At 38.1% G+C, this 16,694-nt stretch overlaps 1 protein-coding gene across 13 annotated transcripts in view; it reads left to right on the top strand.

Annotated features, from left to right (window-relative positions):
• Prkd1 (protein kinase D1) overlaps positions 1–16,694 on the top strand; it is a 308,046-nt gene that overhangs the window by 265,456 nt on the left and 25,896 nt on the right. For all 13 annotated transcript variants that reach the window (XR_001780432.2, XR_001780431.2, XR_001780430.2 and 10 more), the window contains one exon: positions 310–416. Coding sequence is in view for 6 of the 13 variants with exons in the window: in XM_006515586.2 (XP_006515649.1) it covers positions 310–416 (107 nt within the window). In the remaining 7 variants the exon portion in view is untranslated. The remainder of the gene's footprint in view (positions 1–309; positions 417–16,694) is intronic.

The following is a 16,694-nucleotide window of genomic DNA, read 5'->3' as shown; positions in this document are numbered from 1 at the left end:
CTATGTCAGGAGCTGCTGTTGTAATTGCTGAGTTGACGTAGAGTCTGTATAAGTCAAGACCCATGAGCACCGATGTTCGAGAAAGTGAGACTGTAAATCTAAGGGAGTACACTGATGAAGGGAGGCCATCTGGAAGGGGCCAATGAACACAGTGAGAACAGGATGCAAGAACAGAGGACAATGGGAATCAAAGGTATAAATGGAACATAATTTTAAGGTAGTTTATATGGCCAACATTTTTCACTGACTACAACTGTTAATTTGCTAATTAATTAATTTCTTTTAATGTTTCTCATTTTTATCTTGAAGGTAAACATCGTAAAACAGGAAGAGATGTAGCTATTAAGATTATTGACAAATTAAGATTTCCTACAAAACAAGAAAGTCAGCTTCGTAATGAGGTTGCAATTTTACAGGTAAACCGATTCTCATTTGAGAGTTGTGAATTCCCCTCCTTGACTTCTGTAAAACAATCGAAAGTCATCCAGATACCTACAACCTAGATAATTAAGAGCAGATTAGCTGGAAAGGCAAATTGAGTCAGGCTTAACTGAACGGTACCTTCCAGAGTGTAGAAAAGTTGTCCTTTTAATGTACTTAGTACCACAGTTTAACATATTATTAATATTCGTTAAATAGGCATAATTTCAGGATGGACATGCTCAAAGCAATTTGTTTTAGATTCACACTGACGTTACATTCATAAACACTTCCCCCTTTACATGAATGGGCCTTGTAGCTGTCAGCGAATAGGTTATGTACATAATACATATCTGAGAATTAGATTGTCTAGGTCTGCCTGGTGCCTGTCATGTGAGTTTTTCTCTGATGCGAAAATTGTCACAACTTCCATCCACAACAATGCCCTACAACACCAGAATATTTTATAAGACTTATTGTGTGTCTAATATATATAATTGTTTGAATCGTTTTTGAAAATCAAAAGGAAATTAAGCAGTGGTCTGCCAACTGGTTAGCACGCTGTCTATTCAAATTATGTTTGATAAGTACAGGTTTTAATACACGTACCAAAAGTCCTACTTTTGTAAGTTAATTTGTTTTGGTTTGGTTTGGTTTTTCGAGACAGGGTTTCTCTGTATAGCCTTGGCTGTCCTGGAACTCACTTTGTAGACCAGGCTGTCCTTGAACTCAGAAATCCACCTGCCTCTGCCTCCCAAGTGCTCAGATTAAAGGCATGCGCCACCATGCCTGGCTAATATTAATTTTTGATCCAAAATTTTGTTCAAATTTTCAATTATGTATCAATAACAAAGCAGTTTAATGTTCTGCATCTACCATTTCATTTCATTCCTTTTGTTGAACTTTGCATGTAAATGTAACAGATTTGGATTTGCCCAGGCTCGTTAGGGTAAGCATCTAGTTTCAATACGTGGGTTAGGCTGAGGCAGTAGGATTATTAGGTGGACACCAACTTGGGTTACATAAGGAGACCTCGTAAAAGAAAGAGAGGTGAGGAGAGTTTGATAGAGAGGGAAGAAGGGAGAAAAGGAACTAAAGAAGATATTGACAACCAAAAATTGATGCCTTTTTATATAGAAATATAACATTTTTCTGATTGCTGCTTTGTGCCTTGGGGCAATAATATAACACAAAGATCTATTCACAAAGATCTTTGTCTCTGTACCCACAACTACAGTTACAGCCGGTTCTTGTATTCATGACTTGGTACTTGTATTCTGTGACCAGAAAAAATAATTAATTGCTGAGATGAGGGAAATAGCTAATAGGGCAAAGTGCTTGTCACAAATTCATGAGGACCAGAGGTCAGTTCACTGGCACCTAGAATAAAAACTTGGACATAAAGGAAACATGCTTCTATAATCCTGGCCAGTTAGTGTAACAAGTGAGAAAGCTCCATCCTTTAAGAGACTATGTCAAAAAATAGCTTCTATAGACACACACGGATATATAAACAAGCTTGCACACCTGCACATACACCTGCACACAGACACACACACACACACACACACACACACACACACACCACAGTGTTAACTTTGTGACATTAGGAATAAGAAATATCTATAAGTTTAACAAAAGACATCTTAGCAAGACTAGCTCCTCCTTCTTCAGTACCACTCCCATGGGGTCTTCTGGGGCATATTCTTTTGTAGATGATGAACTCCCAGATATGGAATAGGTGGCCTCCCACCTTTTGAAGCAGGTGCTTTGGCTTATATTGTTCCTGAAGTCTCAGAAGTGCCCAGGGCCTACAGGAGACTAGATTGTAGTTCTGAGTGGAGAAAAATAGCCCTTGGGTAGTTCTGCCAACTCTCCCTTATTGAGCTTGGTTTCTGACACTGGAAAGCAGCATATTTTAGTTTATTTATAGAAAGCCTTAAATTAATGCAAGTAGAGTGTGGGAAAAAGCAGAATTCTTCTTAATTTTCCATATATATTTTTCTGTGTAGATATCTGTGTAGTTGATCTTACTCAGTCATTAGAATTTTAAGCTATCAAGCTATTTTTGAGTAAAAAGTTGTTTTCATTACCTGTAAATACATTATTATTATTACTACTACTATTAGAGAAAATGTTAATGAGTATAGAGTTTAAAGTTGCTGCATAAAATTCCCAAGGGATACATTAACGTTATTTTGATTTCTTTTCATGTCAGCACAATAGGAATTGAAGGAAGGTTTATTATTATTATCCAGGATACGATAGTAAACTAATATATCTATATGATCCAACATTTTACATTCAAAATATAATTATAAATATAGTTATTGTGATATGCTTAATGAAATATAAATCCTCTTCTAAAGGTTGTTGAATGAAGATGAAATTTATCTACAAGCATACTAATATCAGAGCATATACAAAGCTTTAGCTCATATTCATGAATGTAATTCTGGTTAATATGCTATGGTTTATGTTTTTCTTGAAGTATATTTTTTATATACAAATATAGTGAATAATACTAGAGTTTCCAATAATGATACAGCTTATGAAAAATCATTTGGAATTATAAAACACAAAATATATATAGTAGAGTATATGTAGAATATATGGAACTTAGGGGAAAAATTCATAAACTCTTTGGTACATAAATTGTATAACTTTGGATTGATAAGTCTATGGGCCTTTTGTCTATTCCTGTGATTTCTTCTCTATCCATCAGTCTCTGCTTTTCAGTCTTCGTTGAACTTTGCTAACTTAGTCCTTCCACAGAATTGATCAGTTGTTCCTTTACAAATCTCCCTGCTTATTGCACCCTGTACTTACCAGATTCCATTTCTCCTTTCTGCCTGTCCCTCAACTGCCCTCTTAACCTCATCCATCTTCCAATCTGAGTGTCTTAGACAGAGCTGATCCTCATTCCCAGAGCAGGGTCACCTATTTTCAAAGAGCCATCTATGATCATTTCACCATCTCCTTATGATACTTCACTAGAGGACTGATGCTTCTTAAGTACTTCCGCCTCAATTTCCATCCTCAGAGCATCCCTACTTCATTGTGCCATCTTACCCCAAATCAACTTGAAAAACAAACAGTGAAATCTGAGGTGAGCTGTCTTATTCTCATATGGCCCTTCCCTCTATCTAACAAAACTATAGCTGTTCACATATTACTGTGACACACTTCCTTTCTTTAAAGAAAGAAAGTGAGGCCTCCTGGACCACAGAGAAATGAATAACCCTTGACGTTATTTAGAGTCTGCTTGGATTGTCAGGTATAATGGTCTCCAAATCAGAAATGCTGGAAAGTCTGGTGAAAACAATCATGGATCCTGACTGTGATCTGCAAATCAGGATACTACAAAAGAAGATGTAACGTTAGTAAAATCAAAAAAGCTGTACCGCTTTCTGATAAGCAAGCAGTAGATGGGAGAAAGGGATAGTTCTCTGAAAATCCACCTCAGCAAAGAAAATATCCTTCTAAAATAACTATTGAAGTAGGAATCACATTAGAAATTTAAGAGTAATATTCAAGGGGTTCTCATACAAATCTAAGCACAAATCAGTGAAGGTATGGAGGGGAGAGAGGTATAGCTATAGTTTTCTAGTAATATAATTTTTATTTGCATATAATATATAAAACCTGTGCAGTGTGCATGATGTTACTTGTATGTCTATTTTCTGGGCTATTTGGTATTGGTGTGCTCTTCCCTGGAGAAGACCATGTCTCCTGCTCTCATCTTTTCTTAGTTGCCTGTAGTTCTTTGTCTGTGATTAAGAACTCATGTTTTCCCCCATCCATATTAGCTTGAATCATTACTTTCAGTCTTTGACTCCATTGTTATTGGCTTTTAAATATTACATGACTTCTCTAATATTATACACCTTGTCTAAATTTTACTAGGAATTCTGTCCTTATTGGGGTTTAAAGATCTATAAACTTATCTTCAAGATACAGAGTATGTGAAGTTTGTTGTTGAGTTGTCTTGATAGAAACTAGTCTCCCTATCCTCCAAAATTATAAAGTGAATCATTCATATAAAAACACTGATAATCATAATCCTATGAATTAACCCAGATTGTGGGTTAAAAATCTACATTGTGCTGTTCACGTAGACAGATTGATATTTTTAAAATTGTGATGTGATAAACTGATAGATAGATGAACACATGATACATATATACAAACACACATATACATAGAAACAAGTATACATAGACCCTTTGTGGCTTGATAACTTATGTTTTAGGGTGGAATAGCATTTCATTATCTGGATATGCCATGAGTTATCCATTCATCTGCTGAAAGCTATCTTACCTCCAAGTTTCAGATATTGCAAGCTCTTTTGAATGTTTGTGTGTAAGTACCAAGGTGCATAATTATTAGAGCGTGCAATCAAAGCGTACATAGTTTTACAAGAGATCGTTACTGTCTTGCATGGTGGTGGGGCCCGTTTGCATTCTCACACATGTGACCAAGAGCACTGCAGCTCTACCTCCTCATTAGAATCTGCTGTTACTGATATTCAGGTGTCTACATGTAGTTCTAACAGGCCTGTACCAATATGTCACTTAATTTTAATTTCCTTGATGATATATGATGTATAGGGTTTTTTTTTTCATCCTTTGAGAGGTGCCAAACCTTCATTCATTTTAATTTCACTAGTTTTTTTATATCATTAAGTCTTAGAAACTCTTTGGATATATTTAGGAACAATCCCTTATAAAGTTTAATAAAATGACTCTTTTACAAATCTTTTCTCACAGTCCATGAGTTTTTTTCTCATTCTCTTGATTTGCCTGAAAGATTCCTGATGCTGGGTAGAGAACGTGACATTTTATATTATTCTGGACACTAAAAAAATCAAGGAAGAGCAGAAGAGCCTGAGAGATGAGAGGATTTCTTCTCAGCATGCTGGCTTCCATTTGCACTTAGCTGTCTCTCCTTTTGTAAGGAAAGTAGAGGACTCATTATATTTACCACATCTCTGTAGCAACTTTGATATCTAAAACTTGATGGAAGCATTCCAGGCTTAGTGAACTTGAGAATGATTGAGTAGTGTCTGGGCATGTTCAAGGATATATATGAAAGAGAGCATTAAGTAACCTTCTAACTAAACATATACTGATCGTGTTCCCCTCATCCACCCCTATACTTGCTACTGAGCAAATTCCACTTAGTAGAATGCAAGATGTTACAGCAAATTTCACATAAGTGTATATGTGAAACAAACACTGGAGTGTTAATCATGAGATAACTCCCCAAAGTCCATGCCCTTTCTTGATGCAAAGATAAAGCATGTCTGTTTTCATTAACAGTGAATAGAGGTTCTCCAGACTGTGGGTAAAGCACTGCCATCCAGTGCAGAGTTCCTATGGGAACTCATGGGCCAGCGACCCTGACATTTACATCTACCCCCTCAAAAATCCCCTCCACAGCAAAAGATCATTCATCAAACAAGATAGAAAGCCAGCACTAATATCTGTGTTATACTCTAACCTCCATATATAGGATGTGTACACCCACACATGTACACACACACATCATACCTCACACACGTACATCACACACATATACACATATCACACACATCACACACACATGCAAATACACATACACATATATCACTCACTCACACATCATACAAACTCAGGCATGCATACACATACATCATACATTGATACTAATTGCTGTTTCCCCATGTGCAATGCAAGACATAATTTTTTCTAGGACCTAGATAATTTATTAGACACTACAGCATAAATAGGCAGCACTTTGTTGTGCTTAGTATGTGTTTTCCTAGGCAGATGAGCAAATATCTATTCACCACAGATAGCACATAGACAAAGAATTCTACCCACGTCTAGCTTAATGAACCAATAAGCTTAAATAGGTTTATCTTCTGGAACATGTAGACTATACCACTATAAATTTTTTTCAGCAGCTATTAACTATTTATACACCCTCAAGGAGGGATGGATCCTATGTTCCCTCCCTTAAATAACCCTTGACTTCCTATAGCCTTAAAGAGAAATAGGTCCTTAAAGAGAATAGGCTTTCCTTACCTTCACTGTAGAGTTTCTAGTACCAATACTGTGTAAGTCTTCTGGCTTCTGGCAGTATGAGTGGATAACTCTCATGCCATGCCTAAGGACAGCCTTCCACATATTCATATTTCACACACCATATTCAACTCCATTCATTTCAGTCATTACCCTCTGATTGCCTTTACTGTTTTTACCAGCCAAGCAGGGCCATACAGATAGGTACAATTGGCAGCTGCCAAAATCTGAGCCTACTCAAGATGTTTCCTGGCTTCTCTAGTCTCAATGTATCAGCCTGGTGGGTGTCCTGACTATTGTTGAATACCCTTCTAGAACTAGGAAGGATTATAAAGTCTCATTTTGTGTACCACCCAGTATTCTCTGTACTACCTAAGTCTTGTCTTTAAATTCCCCTCCCAAGCTCTGGTAATGTCTTTCCTAGAGAACATATCCAAGGATGAGGACATTGGCATCAAAGATACTATTTTGAGAACAATGAAGCAACTAGAATCACCTAAGTGAGCATCCGTAGCTCAGATGATTTTCTGTTACACTGAGCTAAAGAGGAAGAGTGGCAGGTGATACCATTCTTTTATTCTGGGCATAAAAACAAACAACAGTGTATAAATGACTTCTTGTATGCCCCATTCAAGCCAAATATCCTGGACTTCCTCCACACTTCCATGGAGGCCTCTGCCTTGCCAGGTCCTTTGTAATGGACTTGGCTCTTGTACCCAAGATGATCCAGTATATATAAAGAAATGGTTCCGTTATCCCTTGGCATTATGAGGTGTCATCTAAAGGTGGGTAAGTAGTAATGTTATTCATTTTCTTGGCTTCAGTTCCCACCAACAGCCTCACTATCCAGGCACTTACAATCTGCCTGGAAAGTTTACACACGTCTACAATGTTTAGCAACTGCAAGAGCGTGGGAATAAGGAGTTGCAGGACCCTACTGCCATCACCATCACCCCTGTCTGCATGGGGATATTAATCAAAACAAAAATGCAAGTTCACTAGCAGGAGAGGCCTGTGCTCTACCACAGGCTTTTCTTCATTCTCCTCCTCCTCCTCCTCCTCCTCCTCCTCCTCCTCCTCCTCCTCCTCCTCCTCCTCCTCCTCCTCTTCCTCCTCCTCCTCCTCCTTCACCCTCTCCCTCTCCCCCTCCTCCTCCTCCTCCTCCTCTTCCTAAGGATTCCCATTGTCTTCTTCAAATTCTGATCTCAAAATAATAGCTCATACTTTTTCTTTGAAAATGTCCCAAGCCACAAAGCAGAAGCACTTGGGTTTCAGTTTTACATGTTCTCGGGTTGAAGACTCAAAAAGCTAGAGAGATGCAGATCTCTTTCTAATTGAAACTCCTTGATTCTATTATCATTTCATTCACTCTGCTTGTTCTCATAGCCAATTAAATTTTCATAGCCATGATGCAATACTAGCGTTTCTCACTAATGTGGGATAAGCAGCACTCAGAAATAGGCTTCTCCAAACCCAGTCATTGTTTGCCTCATATTCACACAACAGTCTACAACATTTAACAAAGAGGCTGCCCATCCTGATACAAAGCCAATCTATGATGTCTGTATATATTTCTTTCTCCCTACTCCTAATAGGGATTTCCAGTTCTTCTATAAATTACTGGCCATTTATGTGAAAGCAATCCCAAGTAGCCTTGGGGATGAGAACAAAGATGCAAACAGATGCAGGAAAAAGCATTCGATGCATGGTGGATCTACAGAGAGAAATGTGGTCCTTGGTAGCAACAACAAGAGTAGATTCCCGTGCTTCCAAAGAAGTATGGTCACTTACATTGATTGAAACAAAAGTAAAAAGGGGATCACCCAGTGCAGAATATACCTGTCTTCTTGAGCTAATGTCACAGGGGGCACATTATTAATGATGACATCCAGTTTAAAAGCTCCATGTAACTCTCTCATTGTTTCGGCTATTTATACCAATTTGAGGACCTAACAAGAAAACTGAGTAAGATAATTCTAGGGGGTCAAATTAGTTATAAGTCAAGATGGTTGCCATCATGTTGATCTGAGCACCTACAACATATAGGTGCTTGAGTTCAATGCTTGAGTTCATTTACAAATAAAGAAGCAATAAGTAATATTTGTTACAGATGTGTATGTAGTCTTTCCCTGCTGCTCTCCAATTTTCCAGAAGGAAAAGGCAAAGATCTCATATTTCCAAATAAGTAATGAGGAATATTGTAGGCTAACTAAATAATGGTAGTTTGATATTAGAATTATAGACAGTATATATGTATATATACATATACATATATATATGCTATTTTGGTGGCATGAGGGATTCTATAGATACAATTAAAGACATATTTTTTGTATGAGATGTTTCTTCCTAGACTCTGGTATTTGAATACTTGGTCCCCAGTTAGTGGTACTTTGAAAAGAGATTTCAAGGATGCTTTTGAGGGACTCGGTGGAATAAGCAGTCCAACACAATAGGAGAGAGTGAAAGAAAGGAAAATTCAATGGTGGACTGATATCAGAGCAGCTACTGAAAGGATTCAATTCTGGGTCCACTTTATGTTTTCATTTTATACTCTAAAACCACAAAGTGGGGCAGATAACCAAGAAAGATTTATAGAATCATATATGGCAGTTAACAGGTTGTTAAGGGCAACCATTGCCCATGTATTAGCTGTTTTTCCAGATCAGTCTGCTCCAAGTAACAAGTGAAGTCATGGTTGGCAAATGGGCAGTACAAGCAGTGCTTTAAGTAAATCACTAATAAATCAGTATATCACTATCTAATAATTGGCTTTCTATATTTATTCCCCTTCAGTGTGGCCTTGCTAGAGGAAGTATTTTATTGGGGACCCAATAAAAGTATTTTAGTCTTTGAGAGTTTAAAGACTCTTGCCATTTGGAGTTTCTCTCTCTCTCTCTCTCTCTCTCTCTCTCCCTCCCTCCCTCCCTCCCTCCCTCCCTTCCTCCCTCCCTCCCTCCCTCCCTCTCTGCATGTGCTTACTTTCGAGATGTGAGGTCTCAGCTGTTCCTGCCTCTGTGGCATCTTACTATCCAAGTCCCCTGATATGGTGATGATAGGCTCTTCTTATCCCCTCTGAAACTGTAAGCCCCACATCAGCCCTTCAATAAGAATAAGTTGGCCGTGATTATTTATCATAGCAGTAGAAAAGTTACTGAAGACAGGATTTGTATCACAAAGTGTACTGGGATATTGTGTCACAGGCCTGATATTACTGTTTTATGGAAGGAAGTGGAAGAATTTGAAAATCTACACTGGAAAAAAAATGATAGAACACTGTAAATGGAGCTTAGTGTGCCATTCTAATGGGAGACTAGAGTAAGGACCTGGCTCAAGATGCTTCACAGTGGAATAACATTAACAACGGGGCTAGAGAACATTCTTGTGATATTTTGGAATACAGTGGGGATGTTTCTGACTTTATTCTATGAACTTGCATTCGACTAAATTTAAAAATAATGGACTAATTGCTTTGGTAGAGATTTCATTTTAGGCTAATGTCAACTGTCCATGTTGATTATTAGTTATCATTCTTATGTGGGTCTACAGTGAAAAAGAGAAAATGAGAAGAAAGAAATACAAATTTACAATTTGAAGATAATCAGAGTACCAGGAAATTTAGTGTTAGAACCAAGGCTTGTGCTTAAGAAGTGAGGCCTGACCTAAATTGGAATAAACATTTAGGTGCCCTCAGGGTGAGATTACACCCAGGTAAGCTTCTAAGTTGAGAGAAGAAAGGCTTAAGGAACCCTCTGTTCCTAGAAAAGAACTACAAACAAATGTCCTACAAATATGACCCAATGTGCCAGGGTCCATCCCAAGCTATGGGCCAAAGTTGGAACTTGCATCCATGTCTATGTGGTGGTGGATTTGCAGTCATGAGGGATATATTAGTTTAAGAATTATGAAATCTCCCACCACAGTTCCAGAAACCCTCTGAGGCCAGGCAGGAAGTCTGGAGGATCTGGAGAGGCCATTGGATACAGCTCTAGAAGTGAAGCTTGGGTTATACTGGAGACCCCAAGATATTTGAGATGCCAGAGCCAGAAGTCATCAGATTGCTGCACACAGGGAGTAAAGCCAGCCCAAGAGGGAGATGTTTCTTAAAGGCAGCCAAGCTGAAGAGGTGGGGCTACCTTTTATGGAGCTTAAGGATTTGGAGTTTCCCCTGTTAGACTTTGCCCCATATTTTCTTACCCTTCCCCATTTCTCCCTTTTAGAATAGTAATATATAGTTGTTGTCATTTTATTTTGGAAGTATGTAATTTTCTTTTCGATTATATACTGGCTTACAATTAAAAGATTATCTTGAATTTCAGAAGAGACTTTGAACTTTTAAGTAGTGTTAAGACGAATGACTATGGGACTTTTGTAGTTTGACTAAATGTATTTTCAGCATGATATGGACTTGAGACTATGGAGACCTAAGAATAGAATGTCGTGGTTTGAATGAGATATAGCTCCATAAGCACAGGCATTGAAATAGGTAGTGCCCAGTTAGTAACACTCTTAAGAGGTTTAAGAGGTGTATCCTTGCTGGAAGAAACACCCACATCACTAGAGTTTAAGGATATGTGCCATTTCAATTTTCTTTCTCTGTTTCCTGTTTGTGGTTTGAGATGTGAGCTCTCAGGTGCTGTTCTGAGTACTTTGTCTGCCTTCTGTCATGCTTTCCTGCTGTGATGGTGATGGACTCTTATGTCACTAAAACTAAACATAAAAAAGAGCCCTTCTTTCTATAAGTTACATAATCATGATGTTTTAACAGATCAATAGAAAATTAACTAACATAGAATAAAATAGGATGGTTATCTTATGTTAGTCAGAATAGTTTACGTTAGAAAGATTGGCCTAAGCCAACACATAAGTCCTTAAAAGTAAAGGGTCCTCTCCAGCTGGAAGCAGAGGAGGGACCAAACCCAGCTGGGAGTTTTTGAATGTGAAAATTCAACATATAATGAGTAGGGAAAGACCAGTGCTGAAGAAATTCGCAACTCAGGGAGCTCAGGGCCTCCTGGCCTACAGCCACTAGGGGATGGATACTGTCACTTCAGCACTTAGTCAACTACCAGAATAAACTAGGAGGCAGGTTGTCCCTCAGAGACCCCACGTAGGAGAACAGTGCCCTAACAACTTAATTTCTGCATGGGAATCCATATCAGAGAAAACAGAGGAACTCGTAAGATGTCTTTCCCACAGTATTATCAGGTTTTGGTTTATGGTGCTTTTACTGATGGCAAAGATGAAGGGTGAGATTGTGGCATTTGTTACTCTCTTGATGCAGGTCAAAGGGAATATCCTTAGCATCATCAATATTCAGTCAGTGAATTAAAGAGGACATTATCACCCACTTCTTTGCATAGTGTCAGAAATCCAAATTTGTGGGGATCCAAATTTGTGGGGATCGCCTCTGAAGAACCTGCTCCAGAAATGCTGCCTGTGGCCCTGAGGCTGCAACTGGAGCCTTGCCTGTTCCAAGTTAAAACAGAAACCCAACAAAAGGAAGGGAGTTGAAACTGGTTTCTATTGAAAACAAGTACCACAATTAGTACTGTACAAATAGCCTGCTGTTTTCCCTTCATCCTCAGGAAGATAATGAACTTAGGAATCATGTAAGAAAGAATGCCCCTGATGGGAGGAGGTCTTATAGAAGAAATCTTCGGCCCTTCAGCTGCAGCTGCCTTTCTGGTCTCTTTCTGACCACTTTTCTAGTGCTGTTTAGACTGAAGTGGAATGAAAACTACTCATGAAGAAAAAAAAAAGAAAAAGAAAAACATGGAACAAGCACACATCATCTAGATGAGAGGGAAAACTGGGTTTGTTCCTAAGAAAGAAAATGAAATTCTTCAAACAGGTGTCAAAACTGCCATATTTTGAGGGCTGATCCCTAGAAAGTAAATGATACTGGCTTCATCATATCCTTGCTATTAGGTAAATCATTTGGAACACATCTTAGCAATAGCATTTCTGACATTTGAATCTATAGAATTAGTTTTTGTAATTTAAAAAAATGCATTAAGTAGCATTTCATTATGTAAATCTAGAAGTTGCTTACTAACAATAATTCAGTGAGTTGACAATGAATGTTTTCTACAGATAAGAAATCACTGTATATAATTTGATGGCAGTATATTATCACCAAATATTACATATATATTAGCATACCTAAAATAAAATCATTTATATCATAAGGAATATTATTCAAGTAATAATAAAGTCAGGCAGTACACAGGTTCATTTTTCAATAACATCAAATATATCCCAGATGCTAGGCAGAGAGCTCAGTTGATTAAGTATGGACAGTAAGGAGATTGCTCTCTTATTGGTAGAGAAATGAAGTCAATAACAAGGTAATATAAATGCTATAAAAGAAGATTGTACCAAACTTTCGGGAAAATGGAGAGGGATCCAACTTACCAGGAGTCAATGAAAGCTTTCCAACAACTGAGTTTGTACCAAACCAATGGTCTCATGTAGGCTGAGGGAATAATAGGTGTTTATGCTGGGGAAGGAAAAGCAGGGTGTAGTATGTGGAGAAGAGCAGATTCTCCAAGAGAAGTGGTGAGCTGGGAGATGAAAGCAAACAGGGACTGATGGGTTTGCTATGCTTTGCCGAAAGGAAGCAGGTATTCTCGATGCTAGTGATGATCACCTTATAAACCAGAATCACCTTGGGAAACCAGAGTATCACTCTTTTCATGATTACCTTGAAGGACAACAATCCCAAAACAAGATCTATTAACATAGCAGTAGATTAAGGGAATATGTAAGAGTAAAAGCTAGGTACAATGATGAGGATAAAGGCTAGGGGATCCGATGGAGAGAAGGAGTGGGCCTTAGTTGTAAAGTACAGTATATTATTCAGAGAAAGGAACAAGTCTGTTTTTAGAGTAACCCTCAGCTACTGGGCCTCAGGAATTCATTGGATACCAAAAGACGATAAAGATGGCAAATTTGGGTAGAAAGACACTGGTTCATTGCTGGGGATTTTTTCAATGAATATATGTTCCAAAAGACAGGTGGTTATAAGTTTCTGAAAATCAAGCGAGCTTCCAATCAATGTGGATACCATTTTTAACCAGCATTTCATACTTTTCCCCACAAAATAACTTTTCCATCTCTATCAAGGCATTATAAGTCATTTCCTTTTCATACAGCCTTAGGTGATTATGACTTCTGGGACTACTAAATAGAGCAGAAATTGTTAGAGACTTTAATTGGAAAATGGATAGAATGCTGTGATTTTTCTCAACTCTGAGAAAGGGCGGAAAAATAGTCAGTCCAATACCTTTAACAATTACACCTCACACTCCTGATCTCTTCTATGCAGTGGGTTGTCCCTCCTTTGGTTCACCATGCTGTTTTGAATCCTTTGTCTGAATTTGTCATGTTTTAGTTTTTCCTATTGCAGTATGAACTGAATCATATAGCCTTCCAATGAAATAGTCAGAAGCCCTCACAGAAATGCTCTGCTCCTAAAATGTTGAATGCTATGTTCAATCTAATTTCTTTTATTCACTTATCTCTTGCCCCTATATGTTTGAATAGAATAGTGCAGAAGAGAGAAGGTGACAGCATGGTAGTGATAGCTTATCACAACATAATATCAGCAATAAATACTCTGGTTATAAAAGAAAGCAACCCCATTATCATTAAAGAAGAAATGCTGAGGTAGCACTATGCAGGCGAATGTATATGAAATGTAGTGCACACATGGAAACCAAAAGTGCAGCTTAGTTAATTCATGTCCTCATAACATGCCTTGCTTCTAGGAATGGGAATCCTTTCACTGCACATAACTTTCTAGGAGCCTTAGGTCAAAGAGATTCTTGTTTTCTCTCCAAATGGCATTTCCTCCCAGCTTTCGAAAGCCCTTACGTTCCCTCCATAGAGATGTCATAGTCTACAATGTGTGAAAGGGCACCATTTTCCCAGTGCTTGACCAAATGTTTCATTTCCTGAAAATTAAATTACTGAACTCCAACAAACAGATGGTCAGAATCCTGCAGAATGTGGCTCTGCTGTGAAATGCATGCTCTGAATTCCTGCTGCAAACGTCAGAAGTTAGCAAGGGACTCTTCCTGTAGGCTACTGTCCTTTGCTGTGGCAGTGTTCAGTCATTTTCAAAGTCAATGTCATGGGACATCAGGAAGAAGACTTTCCAGATCTATTCATGTTTATATTAAAAAATAACACTGATCAAGTCACATGGACTTGGTTGGAATGTATCTAGGTATTAATTAATTACCACGTGTTCCATAATTAAAAATTGTATGTGTGGCATTGATTATACAGGGAGATAAAAGATTGATTTTTTCCCTATTTATACTTTTTAAATAATCTATTCTCCAGGCTAAATAAATATTTCAAAGAATATTATGTAGGAGCTTGGGTAAATAAGGTAGACCTGCTCCTTTATATACATTTTTTTTTTGTTGAGACACGGTTTCTCTGTGTATCCCTGGCTGTCCTGGAGCTCACTCTGTAGACCAGGCTGGCCTCGAACTCAGAAATCCACCTGCCTCTGCCTCCCAAATCCTGGGTTTAAAAGCATGTGCCACCACTGCCCGGCTACATTATTTTCTCATCAGACATAAAAGATTTGATCATTTAGCTCAGTGGGACCATAATAAAATCAATCCATGAGGAAGTATTACCTTGTCTCAACAATACATTATAAATTATCTAGAAAAAAATAACTGGGCATGGTAGCTCACACCTATAATCCTAGCACTAAGAAGAGTGTGGCAAGAGGATTGTCATGGCTGCGAAGCTGGCCAGAGTTACATAGTCAATTCTAAGCCAGACTAGGACATAGTGTAAGACCCTGTCCTCAGCTGTTTAGAAGAAAGTGCTGACTTTGGGGAAGAGTTTTCAGCTGTCACTTAATGCATTCTTTAGGAAACCTAGGAAGCAGTAGACTGTTGTAAAATGAAAGCCAAGGGCAGTGGAAACATGAGTTTATATTTCTAAAAATGTCCTTTCCAGTTCGGTATATGTGGCCTTTACTTGGATATTGTCTTGAATAAGCTGCTTCTTTGAAATCTGTATATTTATCTACGCCTAAGGCCATTTCTAGAGAAATAGCAAAACGTCCCTTAGTCCGTTTTGTAAAAATACTTAATAGTGGCCACTTGTAGAGTCCTTCTGAGTTTGCAATGAACAGGCCACAAAGCCGATGGCAGAAAAACCTTAGTAACCTGTTCCATATTTCTGTCCTGAGACGTTTTGGGAATCTTTCCAGACTATGTTACATATACTAAGCCCCGCCCTGAGCATAGGTCTGTTAAAGCCATGGTTTGGAATAGGGAAAGGAAGAAATGATCTGTCAGTGGAGGGTTATTTAAACCACTAAGAACTTGTGTAGTTTAAGAAGCTATAAGCAACGTTTTTTTTTGTTTGTTTGTTTGTTTGTTTGTTTTTTGTCCTTTTTCCCCAGCGCTATTTTAGAAGCTGGCCAAGAGGAAAGAAAATGTAGAATAAAAGGATTTTTCTCGGATGCTATAAAGAGGCCAGGTTCAAGAGCAATGGGGTTTTTGTTTTTTACAAGACTTGTTTTACCTTTGCAGCTAGGGTGAGTGCTTGTTCTGTGGTGCTGAGGGCATAGTCCTGTAACCAAAGGTCTTTGCTGGAGACTTGATGCTGATTTGTACATATGGAAGTTTCTCTGGCAGGAAATGTTAGAGTTAATAAATTTCATTAATAAATAAAAAAAAAGAAGCTTAGGTAGGGATGCTTACAGATTGACACATTCCTTCAGATTACTCACCTAGCAAAGTGCATTGCTGTTTGTCTCTCTTTTATTTTTCATTGTACCTGTTCCTCACCCAGAAACAGAGCTTTAAGGAACCCAGGTTTCCCAAAACACTGCAGAAAAGCATAGTTAGATGAAATAGAGAAAGTAATTATATGCTTAGATAGGATGGTGCACATGGCAACTTTGTGGAGAATCAGAACTTCTGCACAAACATCTTGTGGCTTCTTCTGTGCCCATTGGTTTCTTCCTGTGTTGCTTGGGTTGTTAATTTTGTTTATGATGTGTTATGTTGATATTATTGTTTCACATTGAAATACAGATAAAGTATGCCATTTCTGTGTGCTTTTAGGATTTTGTTGTTTTGTATAAAAATACGTAAAAGTCAGTTAACTAAAGGCTTTAGTTTTGCCAGAACATCACTGAAATTTAAACATCAAAGAGGGAATAATACT

The sequence above is a fragment of the Mus musculus genome, chromosome 12, assembly GCF_000001635.26.
Source record: "Mus musculus strain C57BL/6J chromosome 12, GRCm38.p6 C57BL/6J".
Lineage (NCBI taxonomy): Eukaryota > Metazoa > Chordata > Mammalia > Rodentia > Muridae > Mus > Mus musculus.
This window is presented reverse-complemented; position numbering and strand designations above follow the sequence as displayed.